General features: G+C 36.1%; 1 protein-coding gene across 1 annotated transcript in view; it reads right to left on the bottom strand.

The window, feature by feature from the left end:
* Window positions 1-11345, bottom strand: part of LOC137391538 (uncharacterized) — a 95967-nt gene extending 84622 nt beyond the window's left edge. The window contains exons 1-3 of the mRNA XM_068078047.1: window positions 11187-11345; window positions 10273-10392; window positions 7524-7695 (exon numbers count right to left, since the gene is read on the bottom strand). Of these exons, the coding sequence (XP_067934148.1) occupies window positions 7524-7695; window positions 10273-10392; window positions 11187-11345 (451 nt within the window). The remainder of the gene's footprint in view (window positions 1-7523; window positions 7696-10272; window positions 10393-11186) is intronic.
* Between the last annotated feature and the right edge of the window lie 5736 nt (window positions 11346-17081).

The raw sequence follows: 17081 nt of genomic DNA on the forward strand, positions 1-17081 counted from the left end.
TACTGGTGAGAGTTTGTTAAAATGCCTGACATCGCCACCAGTGCTGGCGCCTGCAACTAATTCCTTGCCAACTTGATATAGACGGTGAAGTTCTGTCTTACAAACTTGTATGACAGCATCTCTAGGTTTGAACTTATAACTCTGATGTTCTTTCATTTCTGCATCTTCCCTAGATTGTAGAGATATTCCAACTTCCATCCAGATCAGAAATGTATGGTCAACTATTGCAGGTGCCTCCAGAATTTGCAGCTGTGTAGGTCTCTAGAACTGATGGTGTTAAAAGCCCCTTGTCTTTTGTAGTCAATAGATTGTTTGCAGTTTGTAGAGTCGGTTTGACTCTGGGGTATGCGCCTGAATGTGTGAGAGTCTGACTTTCAAACAGCCGAGCAGTATTACTTATAAATTCTGTGATTAATTATCACACTGAATAAAATTCTCCATAGAAACTGTTTTGCTTTATTTTTGAAAGGTTGACTACTTGAGATGAGTTGAGAAGACTCTTAGTTGGATATATTGATATTAGTTACTATGACTGCAGTTGTCAGCGCAATAAGAAGTAGTACAACTGCATGAACAGTGCAGGCTGTGACAATGATACAGATGTTAACCGCTGAGACAGCACTTATGATGTTCATTCAGGGCAAGTAGATAGTTGGGTTCGTTCTACTTTGCTTAGTCTGTTGACTGCTTTAAACAAATCTGTCAACTCTGAATGTTAAATAATTTTATGTATATATGCCAAACAAACTCCCAAACCTTTTTCAGCTTTGTTCAAATCAAATTAAATAAGTAGAAATTAACCTGTCATACAGCCCACGACCAAAGTGATATTGGAAAAAAGAAAGGGTACTGATGGTTGAGAAATGCAATATTAGCAATCAAATGGCACTGCAGTGCAATAAGATAACTGCAATCGTAGCTGCAATGGTCGTTGTAATGTGCTAGGTGTTATTATGTACAACAAACAGCAATAATGAAAGGAAATTATTATATGTTTATATCTCTCCCATGCAATAGGAGAAATGCAATATTACTAGTAAAATGGCAAGCTGCTGTGTAACATACACAGTTTGAAAGTTGGTTGTGTTGAATGTAGAATGGTTTTGATAGCGATCTGTAACAGAAAGCGAGCATCAGCATTCACGCATCTGATGCGTGAATGCTGATGATATTTTATTTTGCTCAAGTTTTCTGCAAACTGGAGCAAAATAAAAAAATTTTTTCGTCATAATGGAGCATTTTAGTTTGGCCCTAGCTTGTACATGAGATGTAAAGAATTTTGGCTAACGTTCTAAATAATTTCATGAAACCTTCGCTAACTGGACAAAAAAAATTTCTCATAAATAAATCTTATAATAACTTTATAAAATTGAATAATTATTCTTATAATTAAATATTTTGCAAGATATTTAAAACGGAGAGGTATTAGAAACCTTCAGCAATTGGACAATGCCATAGACTGGTGAAATGTGCATGTTTTCCTCGTGAAATGCGCACGACTTAATGGTTCTACTCTCGGTCGCACGGCTTTATCGGTGTTTCGTTGGCAATTTCAAGACAAATTAATCTGTCTAGTTATGTATTATCCAATCAGATGGGTAAGGTTTGGAATATTGTTTACAAATTTCAAAGACTTTGTAATATAATTAAATAGGTTTATATGTATTTTGTATCATTATTATACTTAAACGACTCCATTGAAAAGGGTTAAATTTGTTGATGAGATTTTGGTACAAGGGTTTGCGGCGGTGTTGATGAATAATTTTCGTGAGTTGTGTGTTCATATGCATTTATCATAAAGCTCCCAAACAATCGCTTTGCTCGTGTTTGGTTGTGGAAAAATCAACTTAGATCACTGCAAAGAGAGCTTGAATACTCAAATATTTGAGCAACTACTGATTTGGGTGTAGGGCAGTTGAAGGTACCTGCTTGGCATCATATAGCCCCACCAGCTCTTCGTCTCTAATGATTAGAAGGTGCTATCAGATAAGTTTCTGACACACAAAGATAAAAGTAAGTAAATATTGTCTGAATGCTCACAAAAACAATTATATTATTGTAGAGGAGGTTGAGAGTTAAGAGTATTGAAGTGATTGTATCATAAGATATTGTAGACAGATCCTAGATCCAGACCTATCCCATCTTTGATTTATTTCTTCCAATTTAGACCCTGTCCCCCACCTTTCTTTCGCTCCCCCAATTTAGACTCTGCCCCCCACCTTTCTTTCGCTCCCCCAACTTAGACTCTGCCCCCCACCTTTCTTTCGCTCCCCCAACTTAGACTCTGCCCCCCACCTTTCTTTCGCTCCCCCAACTTAGACTCTGCCCCCCACCTTTCTTTCGCTCCCCCAACTTAGACTCTGCCCCCCACCTTTCTTTCGCTCCCCCAACTTAGACTCTGCCCCCCACCTTTCTTTCGCTCCCCCAACTTAGACTCTGCCCCCCACCTTTCTTTCGCTCCCCCAACTTAGACTCTGCCCCCCACCTTTCTTTCGCTCCCCCAACTTAGACTCTGCCCCCCACCTTTCTTTCGCTCCCCCAACTTAGACTCTGCCCCCCACCTTTCTTTCGCTCCCCCAACTTAGACTCTGCCCCCCACCTTTCTTTCGCTCTCTCCAACTTAGACTCTGCCCCCCACCTTTCTTTCGCTCCCCCAACTTAGACTCTGCCCCCCACCTTTCTTTCGCTCCCCCAACTTAGACTCTGCCCCCCACCTTTCTTTCGCTCTCTCCAACTTAGACTCTGCCCCCCACCTTTCTTTTGCTCCCTCCAACTTAGACTCTGTTCCCTACCTTTCTTTTGCTCTCTCAAACTTAGAATACATTACCCCAGCCATTAAGAGTTTAAAACAAGGTTATCAACTTACGCCGAATCCACTAACTAAGCAACTTCTTTACAAACTTCAGGAGGAAATATCTTACAGAGGTTCTTACAAAACACGATGAAAAAGTCAACAGTTTTTTATTCGTGCTGCATGCATAAGTGTAAGAAACAGACAGTTGAAAAACAGGCACATTTTAGATATGTACATATACTAGATGCCCGGTGTTGCCCGGGTAATAAAAGGCTTTGCACAAAAAATTTATTTTTATTCAGCATTTAACAACAGTTACCATTTTAACTTTACAAGTTCAAATCATGAGACAAGAGTTTTGTGCAGTTACATGTAACAACTGTATAGTTTTTAAACATTGTCAAACAGTCCTAACTTTCAAACTTCATATTAAGGAGGAAATGTTTTGTGCAGGTCAAATAAATAAGGAAACAAAATAAAGCAGTGTAAGAAACAGACAGTTAAAAAACAGGCACAATATAGGTATATATGTGTATACATATAAATACATATAGACAAATTACGCAAATAGTCACTCTTTTTCTATTCTTAGAAAGAAGGATAATTTCTAGTAATACACAAACAATAACTATATACCTCAGGTTTGTGGTTTATTTATTCATGTATATTATTGTAGTAAAAGTATTTTAATATCCCAGTATCATAGTACCATAGTATCTCAGTACCATGATATGTATTATCACTGTACTCAACACTGAGTGACATGTTACCAAACCATCCATTATACCAATACCTCTGCACCCAGTAAAACTATACCCAATATCACTGCACCCAATACAACTGCACCCAATGCAACTGTACCCAATACCACTGTACCCAATGCAACTGTACCCAATATCACTGTACCCAATACAACTGCACCAAATACAACTGCACCCAATACCACTACACCCAATGCAACTGTGCCCAATATCACGGCACCCAATATCACTACACCAAATACAACTGCACCCAATACCACTGCACCCAATACAACTGCAGCCAATACAACTGCACCCAATACCACTGCACCCAATACCACTGCACCCAATACCACTGCACCCAATACCACTGCACCCAATACAACTGCACCCAATACAACTGCACCCAATACCACTGCACCCAATACAACTGCACCCAATGCAACTGCACCCAATACAACTGCACCAATACTACAGTATCCAAAGCATAAAACTTGGTAGATGTATAATTTGCCAACACAAATGATGTGCTGAAGGCTAGCAGCCATCAATAACAACCTACTAGCCTATCATAGTCTATTAACAATTGACTATAATAATTCCACACTTTACTAACAATGAGTAAGTAACTCCAGCCTCACAGACATATTTGAGCAATTGAGGTTAAACTTTTGCCATAAGTTTTAGATAACCATGGTTTGAACTCAATTAATACTAGTGAGTCTGCACATCACAGGATGCTCTCTAGTTTGCTCTGATAAAATAGACAAACGAAAAGGAATTGTTCTAATACTTGCACTATCATTTTGGCAGGTTCTATTTAGCAAGGTCACAGGCAATATAAATATATTATTAAAATATTCATTAAGATAAAAGATAAGATTGTGTCAATACTATGTTAATAAATTTCCTTGTTTATATTGAGCATAAGACTGTATAACAAGGCTTATCTACAAGTTCATAAGGTATATTCTGGTACTCATTTGTTCATTATCTAGGATATATGTTTCTGTATATTTAGTTTACAGTTTAATTTATGCAGATGCTAAGTTGACAATGTCAAAGTCTAATCGGCTATTAAATACATATAGCTATCATTTGATAAGCCTTAGGAACTACAATAGTGTCATGATATTTCAGTAGTCCAGTTGCTGTGGTCTACACCAAATATTACTTCCTATGGGTATACTTGTGAAGCTTTGCTCAAAATCCTGTATATAAGTTGTATATCAATGATGGCTAGGTCCTCTACATTTACATTGGTTATTTTAAGGAACTGGGGCTATCAACAACGCTGAGCATTTTGAACCTTTTGGATGTTAGCCAACCACTTGCCATTATTACAAAAAACTTAATCAATGCGATTAGAATAAATTAAATAATCATTTATGTATTGTAACTTACAATGAAACCTACTTCTTGAATATATACATGTATATATATATAAATATATATAAATTTATATATATATATATATATATATATATATATATATATATATATATATATATATATATATATATATATATATATATAAATTTATATATATTTATATATATATACATGTATATATTCAAGAAGTAGGTTTGTAGTATATATATATATATATATATATATATATATATATATATATATATATATATGTATATCAGAAGTATTGCAAAAGGTACAGCCTGGTGAGAGAAAAGCCCTTATCCTTGAAACTGACAGCAGCTGAAAGCCAAGTACAGACTATTCTTTAAACTATATATAGATTTACTGTCATACTTTATGTTGAATATTCTTTATTAGCATTATTTGAGTAAATCTCAGTTACATAATTGTTTGCTTCAACAGTGTGGGAATATTTAAGGAGAAAATTTCAGGACAAACACATATAATGGCTGTCTATGGAAAATGAATCACTGATGTCTAGTCAGACCTCTGGCAGTAGCCATGGACTGTACATGTAAAACTAACCAGAAAAGTAAAACAGTCACGAATAAGGCAATTTGAACAGCTTGAATAAGGTAACTTTAACACCTATGGTATGAGATACAATTGAAGATGTAGGTAGAAATCACAACAAACCATGAACAACATAAAGATTTGAAAGGAATATTTAGAAGTGTTTATTACAGAGTTTGAGCTGACTCTTGGCTAGATAATTGCTGCCTCTTCTTTTTCTGTCTCACTATGAGTGTGATGATCAGAAGAGCGAGAAGCAGTACAACTACAGGTACAATACAAGATACAACAATGGTAGTTGTTTTATTCTCCAGGATTGCACTTTTTGTTCCTCGCGATGTTGACTCAGTGACAGATGTTAGTGGAAGAGAAGCAGTGATGATAGAAGTGGATTGTTCAGAGCTGCCTGTTGACTCAGTGACTGATGTTAGCGGAGGAGAATCAGTGATGATAGGAGTGGATTTTTCCGAGCTGCCTGTTGACTCAGTGACAGATGTTAGTGGAAGAGAAACAGTGATGATAGAAGTGGATTGCTCAAAGCTGCCTGTTGACTCAGTGACAGATGTAAGCGGAGGAGAATCAGTGATGATAGAAGTGGATTGTTCAGAGCTGCTTGTTGACTCAGTGACTGATGTTAGTGGAAGAGAAGCAGTGATGATAGAAGTGGATTGTTCAGAGCTGCCTGTTGACTCAGTGACAGATGTTAGCGGAAGAGAAGCAGTGATGATAGAAGTGGATTGTTCAGAGCTGCTTGTTGACTCAGTGACAGACATTGGTGCTCTGGTATCTGTAAAAAGAAGTTTTGTGTAGGTAGCTTTTATTGCCAGGTTAAACAATACAAACACCAAATTCAAACCAAAATAAAGATTACAACGTTTTTCTAAAAATTATTAATTATACATTAACTTTAATCCATCTGCAAGTTTGACAGTGTTTTGCTGATGCACCGTTAACATAATTATTCTATTAAAATAACTAAAATACTTCTTTTATTGAAGTTAGTTACTGTTCATTTTATTGACTTACATTTATAGGTGTTAGTTACCAGAAGCAGGGAACTTACAAACTTTGTGCAACTTTATCATGTACTGATTTGTTTTTCTTGTTCTGCTTTTTGAGTGATCATGCATTCAAAATGCTGCTAATTTTAGACCTTTGCATTTTTCAGAAACAGTTTTTAGAATATTTTAACAAATTTGAGAAACACGAAAGCAAAAATTTAGTAATGAAAATTTCTAATTTTCTAGCTCTTGAATCTCACTAAAAATTTATGTTATAGATTCTAATGTATACACTGTCACATAATAAACTTGCATTGCCCAGCAATACATATCTAACTAAATTAGGCTTAATGATAAAATCTCCTCTCCCGTGATTATTTCACATTTTATGTGAGATTTTACGATAGACTCAGATTTAAAAAATGATGCAGTAATGATGAATTGCCCGCAGCATAAACTTTTAGCTAGCCACATAGATAATTGACTAGACTAATATGACACTAATTTATGTTTGTCATTGACCTGTGAAGTGCAGGTCTGTAAGTATGCCAAATAATTAAAATTTTCCAATAAGAGGATTTAGTATTTTATTTATATTATATACATAAATACATTATATATTTGTATTATTTTATTATTTATTTATATGATAAATTCCACTATCAGTGTGTCTGTCTGTTAGTCTGCATCAATGTCAGACGTTTCAACATTTTCTGACCAATTTTGTCTGAACTTCACACGCATATGTATGCAAAGTATGATGACTTGTTGTAAGGTCGCCAAAAATATTAGATTTTTAGCAGTTTGGAATATTTTGAAAGTCTGTCAAATCTGGTTTCTGAAAACCAGTTTCTTAAACATCCACCTGTTGGCTGTTTGAATAAAAAAGAAAAGATTCCCTGTGCAATACGAGGCTCACTGATAGTGTTAATTATAACTTTTTTTTAACTGTAACCACTTTAGTTACACAGGAATACCTTGTGAAGAAGACTACACAATCATTAGTATCATATCTATTAAATAACTCTATTATAACATTACCTGGTAGCACAATGCTATTGTTTGCGTTTGTATTATTTGCAGAAGAGCTAAGCAGAAACATCATCTTGCCAGAAATTCCCACATTACTCACCAGAGTGACATTTATAACAGCAGCTGTACGAGAACTCGGAGTTGAATAGTAATTCCTCCCATCACCAGCGTCAAACCCAACCTGGTTTGCGGAGCACAAAAGCAGATGAAGTGAATTATTGAATGCTAATACAGGCCTGTTAAACAGAGAGCTACTGTATATCAAATGAAACCGTGAGATGCATAAAAAAGAAGGATCATTCAATAAATGGTAGAGTTGTGTTAGAGGGAACATTGGAAACAAAAGCTACGTGTGCCTCAAAATGTTGCTTAACAGTCAATCAGAAGCTACAGTCTACTGGAAGACATCTTATCCAAGAATGGAATTACTAAATAAATAGATTTTACAACATGAAGAAGTCTGCCTCATGGTTGGCAAACTTTATTGCATTTTGTTCATCGGCGCGTCCTAGAAAGAAGCGACCAAGGTATGACAAATTGCTCATGACGTTCTCATGTCATGACAAGACAAACTTGCATGTTATTCATAATATTGTGTTAGCATACGTGTAAGTGTGCAGACAGCCTCGTATCTGGATATGTTAAAAGTGAGAATGTGAATACTTCCTGTAGCTCACTTGGCACATGATTTTGTGCTATTTAATGAACCAACTAATTTTTATATATAGAGGAGTTTTTCGTTCTATACTAGTCACAACTTAGCCACTTTGAATTAAACTTGTCAGCTTTGTCTACGGCACCTTGGCTGCTCTGGTAATATACCAGATGTGATTTAAACCAGTTCATTAGCACAGAGCAATAAATGAGCTGAGCGATAGAATCAACTCTGCTGGCAGAGCAAGATGCAGAAAAGAGATACAACTTCCAAAAAAGTTAGTCTAAAGGAAATTTGCTGCTGGTCTGCAAGATATCTCGCCATTAGAAAGGTTTTCACAATGTGCATAAAAGTAAGAGTTCAGCATCTAAAAATCAAACATTTTATAACATAAAACTAAGCACAAAAACTATTGTGCAGTTAAGTGCGACACTTTGTATATGCTTGTGCCAATCAAATGTGATAGAAGGTACTTTGGGATCTGTGCAGCTGCCTCAATCACACGCATAGTCTCACTACCTAACAGACTTGTAGTCTCAGATCTAGTAATTGGTTGTGCTCTGACTCAGATCTAGTAATTGGTTGGGCTCTGACTCAGATCTAGTAATTGGTTGGGCTCTGACTCAGATCTAGTAATTGGTTGTGCTCTGACTCAGATCTGGTAATTGTTTGTACTCTGACTCAGATCTAGTAATTGGTTGTGCTCTGACTCAGATCTAGTAATTGGTTGTACTCTGACTCAGATCTAGTAATTGATTGTGCTCTGACTCAGATCTAGTAATTGGTTGTACTCTGACTCAGATCTAGTAATTGATCATGCTCTGACTCAGATCTAGTAATTGGTTGTGCTCTGACTCAGATCTGGTAATTGTTTGTACTCTGACTCAGATCTAGTAATTGGTTGTGCTCTGACTCAGATCTAGTAATTGGTTGTACTCTGACTCAGATCTAGTAATTGATTGTGCTCTGACTCAGATCTAGTAATTGGTTGTGCTCTGACTCAGATCTAGTAATTGGTTGTGCTCTGACTCAGATCTAGTAATTGGTTGTACTCTGACTCAGATCTAGTAATTGGTTGTACTCTGACTCAGATCTAGTAATTGATCATGCTCTGACTCAGATCTAGTAATTGGTTGTGCTCTGACTCAGATCTAGTAATTGATCGTGCTCTGACTCAGATCTAGTAATTGGTTGGGCTCTGACTCAGATCTAGTAATTGGTTGTGCTTTGACTCAGATCTAGTAATTGGTTGGGCTGTGACTCGGATCTAGTGATTGGCTGTGCTCTGACTCAGATCTAGTAATTGGTTGTACTTTGACTCGGATGTTGTTTTGTGCCCTGAAGCAATAAATAATCATAGTAGTAGTAGTAGTAGATAAGTAGTTGTTACCATAGTTACTACATAGTTTGTTGGATGACTAACTAAGTTGCCTTCAAGTCTAGGTAAGTACTATTTTTATTACATGTAGCTGTCGAATTATATACAGTTTGCAATAAAGCAAGTCAACAAAGTTTCTGCATTTACAGGTGCTGAATAAATTTGAAGCAAGGAGTGTCCTAACAGGAGTACAGTCAAATCCCTAAAGCCATGGAAGTATTTAAGGCTCCTAAAATGATTAACAATAGCGACTTTTCCAAGATGATTTAATGGCTTTAAATGGAAAACTCATTTACTTTGCAACTTAATGATGTTATAATAACTGTTTCTGTCACCTATAACTTGGCTAGAGCCTGCCCAACTAATATTTAACATTGGAAATTGAACAACTTTTGTGCAAGTTGATGTTTTATAAAGAAACACCACTAAGAACAGCTAATGTGACATGATGATATAGCTACAGAGATTTTGTCAAGAACTGGTTTTGCTGTATAAAAGAAACATTTTCAGCTGCTTAAAGACAGCTGTTTGCTTGTTTAGAAGTTTTATTCTTAGGCTAGCAACAGACTAGGCTGTAGTTCTTTTAACTTCTGTTCAAACTTGCAGTTTTAAATTAACAAATGTTGAGATGAGGTATATTTTATGGTTGCAGTTTATAATGTACACAAGAGAAAATGACAACTCCAGTGAATGTCAAGTCTGAACAAAGAAGTTTAGTATATTACCTGTGCAGGAGGAATAACGCTTCTGATTGACTCGGGAGTGATCCAATTGATAGTTTCATAGTTGAACATGATTACAACAGACACTCCATTTGTTATTACCACTGCTTGGAATGTGTTCGGCTAAAACAATGATTTTGCCTTTTGTATAGTTACCCGAATTACCAAAAAGCTTCATCTATGAAATTGACAATCTTTATTATATAATCTTTACCATAATATAAGTTCATCTGTCTTCCTGAAGTGAAACCTAAAGATTAGGAAAAAATAATGACTTGCAAGGGAATCCAACCAGATATTTGGATCAACATGCAAACACACTACTATTAGTGTCACTCCATCACGTTGCCTTATTGTGGCATAGTTGTGCACATGGTTATTACACATGATGGTCTCTCACGGCACACAGAACTGTCAGCGTACTAGTTACAAACTGGTTCACATTGTATCACCATATCTCAGTGTTGATGCCACAATACTTCGGTGATCGTCGATAACAACAATGTTCACACTAGCACAAACATTTCCGTGTTTACATCAGCGAATACTCTGTGACATAGTGTTCTCATTTTTATTTTTAATTTTTTCAAAGAAGCCTTCTTCAAAGATGGAATCAAATACTAGTCTCACAGCAACTATCATCAATGGAAATAGATAAATCATGCTATCCACAACCGCGAAGTACAATTGCCGAAATGATTCACATTGTACAGGTTGTCGTCATTGCTCGGCAAAATATCGGAAAGGTTTGAAATTTGCAAACTTTCTTGATGTATCCGAGTTGCTTCGTCGATGCTATCGGTTCTGTGCACATACTAATTGATGATGAACACCGAAAGAAAGCACAACGCCGACACACAGCAATACAGTGTGAAGCAGCCTTAACAATAATTAACAGTAGATGAGGGTTCACAAACCTTAGGTGTTGGCATATTAGATTGAGAAGTATCTGGTACTACATCTTTCCAAGTGGCGACCAGCATCCAAGTTGCATTGTAGGAACTGTCAGCAGCAAACTGATATGCATCTCTTACTAGAGCAAACAGAGCTGCTAGTATTAAAATCACAGAAATCATCTTTGACGTCATGATAATGTACTTTGATTAAAGACACCGAGCATGAACCACTAGCCTCAGGCACTACCTACATGTATTTTGTAATAGACAAGTAACATAATCTGTACAAACTCATTCAATGTTCATACACTCAGTCTAGGCTCTATGTTAATACTGAAGTAAACTACATATATTTTACCTACATTACTCTAAGTTCACGTCTTTCCTAAATGTACAATCTCGTATGACAGTATTAGGGTTTAACTTGTAGGTTGCAGGTAACACAAACCCATATAATAGCATAAGGGTTAAAGTAGTAGACTGTAGGTAAACGTGGTGATCAGACTAACCAGTTACTAATGATACTACGACCAATGCAAACTTACAGGTAAAATGTGAAATCCTTTGCACCTTGGACTAAGTATTCATTTTCACGCTAGCAGTCTAAAACCATACGTGCCTCTGCATTGAAAGAAAAATATGTTCTTATCTTGGAATTGTTTTACCTCGTTTGGAATACTATATTAAACATAATTTATCAAGGTATATCTATGAGTCAATACCAACCAGATACTGTTATACTCATAGAGAGTGATTAGTAAGTCGTGCTTACTAGTGTTTGTATGACAATTTTAGAGTTCTGCTAATCCCACGATTAAACACGAGCGAAGCGATTGTTTAGAGGCTTAATGATAAATGAATATGTGCACAAAATCACAAAAATTATTCATCAACAAAGTCGCAAACCCTTGTACCAAAATCTCATCAACAAATTGAACCATTTTTCAATGGAGTCGTTTAAGTATAATAACGATACAAAACACATATAAACTTATTTAAATATGTTACAAAGTCTTTGAAAGCTGTAGAAAATAGACAATATCTTAAACCTTACCCATCTGATCAGATAATACATAAATAGACAGATTAATTTGGCCTAAAATCAACATTAAAACCTGATAAGCCTCTTTTATTCAAAATTTAGACCGGCCAACGAAACGCCGATAAAGCCGTGCGACCGAAAGTAAAACCATTAAGTCATGCGCACTTCACGAGAAAAACATGCACATTTCACCAGTCTATGGCATTGTCCAATTGCCAAAGGTTTCTGATATTTTTACGTTTTAATATCTTGCAAATGTACTAATTATAAGAATAATTATTCGATTTTATAAAATTATTATATGATTTGATTATAAAAATAATAATTCGAATTTATTTATCCGAAGGTTTCTTTAATAAACGTAGACCGTTTGAGGCGTAGACCAATTTACAGGTACAAAATTGTGGTACACAGTTTATCAGCCTATGTTTTTTTTGTCCAACTACCAAAGGTTTCATTAAATTATTTAGAACGTTAGCCAAAATTCTTTACAAGCTAGGACCAAACTACAATGCCCCTTTATGACGAAAACATTTTCTTATTTTGCTCCAGTTTGCAGAAAACTTCCAGACTGTTGATGCTCGCTTTCTGTTACAGATCGCTATCAAAACCATTCTACATTCAACACAACCAACTTTCAAACTGTGTATATTACCCAGCAACTTGCCATTTTACTTTTAATATTGCATTTCTCTCATTGCAGGGGAGAGATATAAACATGTAATCTTTTCCTTTCATCATTGCTGTTTGTTGTACATAATAACACCCAGTACATTACAGCTATCATTGCAGCTACCATTGCAGTTATCCTATTGCGCTGCAGTGCCATTTGACTGCTAATATTGCATTTCTCAACCAGCAGTACCCTTTCTTTTTTTTAATATCACTTTGGTCGTGGGCTGTATGACAGGGTAATTTTTAGTTTTTAATAAATATATTGCCTATACTACTTCAGAATGTATCTGTGTTACGCTGTATGTGGCTGGTTTTACGAAGGCACTTGAGTGTTTCCCTCTAACTCAAAAAAGCAATGCATCAAAACATAACTATGGCCTATGTTGTAAAAATATATGCTTAGTGACATACAATTGACTTGTACCAGGTTGTCAGAACAACATAAGCACTGAGATACACCCCAAACCTTTCAGTGAAGCTCTTTCCAGTGTCGTAGCGTTTGTTGTCTCTCTGATCCATAAGCTTCCTGTGTTGTGCAAATCAACGTCACAGAAAAATGGTGCAATCAAAGTTGTCTTGCTTATCGGAAAAGTTAACGGTGTGTACCCAATATATTTCTTGCCCAATGAAATTACGCCATTTGTGCAGACCTACAGCAGAATTTGATGAAGCTTTTTATAACTATTACAAAACCAAGTTTTTATGCATTGCTTTTTTTACACTATTTTATGACACAATATATAAGCATTCTCTTTTGTTCTGTGAAAACCAACTTGAATTGAACTTCTTTTAGAAATTTCTGCACACTACCGATGTGCAAATCTTCCAAATCACTTGCACTTTGTTATTTTATCCAAGAAGAAAACTATTAACAGTTTGTTCACTTAACTTTTGATAATGATGAAGTTATACTGCAACTATTAAAAGTTACTCTAGTCACAGGTGTTTAAACCAAAACACATTGTTAGTAGCTTTACTCTAAAACATGTCTGACCATGAAACTATCATAAAGTCTGCTGCGTTAGAATACTGTGATATGAAGGATGTATCCACTCACATATATCTTATTGAATGTCTTCCCAAACATGGCTACAGAATGATTATATGGACCATAAAATTGGTCATCTTTTGGTGGTCACACCTTGGAATCTCCTGCTCCAAGGTCATAAGGGAAGAGAACACCTGTAAGAACAACAAGCACACTCTGGAATTGCGCTCATCTTGTTGAGGTATTTTGCGATGTGTAATATTAAAGTATGTCTGCAACCAAAGTAAGAACAAGCTCCATTAAACGCTGCTTGCTTGCCTGCTAATGTAAGATTGTTATTTCATGGTCACAAGGCTAATGAAAGAAATACTTATAGCTAATGTCACTACTGATTAGTAAACAAGAGAAATGCAACAAGTAAAATCTGAATTAAACCTGAGAAATATGAGCTTATTTTTATACTAAATGTTCTCAGCATATTCGATTTTACCTCAATTTATGGTGAAGATAAATATATTATTGTGGCAGAAGAGTGTTGAGATAAAGGCAGCTGAATAGCCGGCTTTAAGGCCAGCAACACAACCAAGTCATGCTTCGGCTCAGCTCTAGGCACAGTCGCCGATGAGGACCCGGTTGTCCAAGTGATAGTAACTGAGACCATTCAGAAAACCAAGGGAAGACTGAGATACCGATGGGGCAGAGCCCGCAAAAGACACAATAATATATAAAGAGGCCAGAAGAGACGAGAGAGCACAGATAGCTGGCAGTTTCCTGCATGTTGTTCTGTTGTATGCGCACACACTGAATTGCGTGTATTCATATACATTGTTGAAATATATATCTGTCTGATTCCCTTGCACTTGGTGGTTTTGATTCTTGTGGAGTTGCGAAGGGGGCTGGTAGTTTCCTTTACACTATTACAGTAATTACAAAAAGTGGTAGATAAGGGCTGTATTTTCTTTAACCTTGACATTCGGCCACAGAACAGATAGAACAAAGAAAATATTGAGGTGGAAGGTTGCATTTGGAGTTATGAGCACAACAAAAACTAAAAAGGATGTTATTGGCTGAATCAGCTAAAGAGAAATTCTATTGGCTAAATCACCGAACAAAACATTCTATTGCATGAACCAACTGTAGAGGTGTGTTGTCGGATGAATCAATATAAGAGGTGATTTATTCGTTGAATGAAGTAACAAGGAATGTTATCAGTTGAACCAACTTGAGAGAAATGTTTTTGACTGAACTAACTTCAGAGGAGAGTTATAGTTAAACTAGCGAAAAGTTACTCACCACTATTTTAGCCTTGGCTGGAAAATAGGAAAACGTTTAAAGGTGAACTACTTTGAGCTAAATTTTACCAGCTTACACAATCCTACGCTGTACTAAACTTAAAAGTAATTTTCAAATGTTGTTATGATCAAAGCTTATTACTGCTGTGCAAAACACAGTCAGCTAGAGAACCTGCTGCCAAGCACTTGCTACCAGAGTGCCAGCGGTAAGAGTACAAATACAAACTAAACTCCATGAAAAAACACGCTGATTATCCGGTACTCTCTGACTGGAGTTTTCGTAAGACTGACAAGTGATCAAGGAGTGAATGAACCCTGATTGATGAGTTTTCTAGTTTTCATATTTTAATGTAATGGTGATTGCACAAGTGTCTAGTTTACTTACTGCAATTATTTACCTATGTAACTTTGTTACTAGTTCTTGCTTGCATTGTACATGTATATACATGTATTTACACAAGAAATCACTTAAATATTTAGATACCGCCTCTGTTCTGTAGTTTAATTTCACCTTTCTGCAAAGGCATGTATACAACACTGATTAACATTTGTGACCGACGGGTTTTGGGAAATCCGATGATGCTCTAAAAAACAATAGTTTGTATTAGGGATAGGAGCTGCTATCAAACAATTATAAAATATAACTCGGTATTAAGCTATGCAACAACTATTTGTACTGTCGATTTCGTCACATGCTAAATATTCTAGTTTATAGTTTTTAGGGGTGCAGACGCCACAAATTCGTTTACACCAGAATGCATACGCAGGCATTCATGCTACCCTCGGTGAAGGAGACAATGCGCAAACTCAGCATAATGGCAGCACAAACATTCAGGAAGAGATGGCATGTCTTGACAACGCTCGCAGGCACACCACTCTGTAGCCGGTGGTATTAGCTCCTAAAGAAATGAACAGATATATCTATGCAACCATAGCTAATACATCAGGTCGATGTTATCCAACAGTATATCAGTGCAGCACTAGATTTAAATATTAAAATTGTTAATGTTGTCATTCGAGAAAAATCTGTAATTATTTTTTCGCAATATTGAAGCGATAATTATCATCATTAAAATCATATATAATAATATTCGTTCTATCACTCTCAAGCTAAAACTATTACTACTAGCTAGCTTGGCACATAAGAGCTGGCTAGTGGCGGTGCTTACTTGCTGGGAGGTTTTATTCTGTTGAGGATTTTCTTCAGATAGAGCGTCAGGCTCGAAACGCCAGGGTCTTAACTCTTCAGAATTTGACATTTTTTATGATCGCAACTCAGACATGAATAGTCGAACGGAATGGCCAAGCCGAAACTGTAAAGTAGCGAGCATCTATATTTGATACGGGGTCTTAGGTAAAACCCGAAGTGATTATCATAAACTATTGCTACGATAAGTTTGATATTGAGCTTTTTATTGGCCTTTCAATTCACGCGAGAACATCACGTGACAAGACAATAACCATACAGCGCGGATACGTCATCGAAATCAAGAGATTCCAATCTACGGCGGCTTTTTGTTTTTGAGCTTTTAAGAGCTTTTAATCACATTTCCACATATTTGGCACCTACCACACAACAGAGTAAAACATGGCGAATCTTTTGATACCAAATAACTGTAATGTGAATTTTGTTGCAAGTCAACCTTTAACATACACTGCATTTATATTTGTACACACCTCTGCTCTTAAAAAGACTTTAAAACAGAAATGCAGGCTACTTTTAGAATGTTTTGTTAAATAGCCGAACGTGTTTTCTTTTGGAAGCAGCAGTCTTTAGGGGCTAAATATATGACTTAAGGTCTAATTTTAATTGCTTTTAGATCTGGTCAGTGCTAATATGGTGAATCTGAACTCAACTACCAAATTTATAAGGAAACCCAATTTTGGTTAGTGAGCTTGATAGTAAAATTAATATAAAA

The sequence above is a fragment of the Watersipora subatra genome, chromosome 1, assembly GCF_963576615.1.
Source record: "Watersipora subatra chromosome 1, tzWatSuba1.1, whole genome shotgun sequence".
In the NCBI taxonomy this organism is placed as follows: Eukaryota; Metazoa; Bryozoa; class Gymnolaemata; order Cheilostomatida; family Watersiporidae; genus Watersipora; species Watersipora subatra.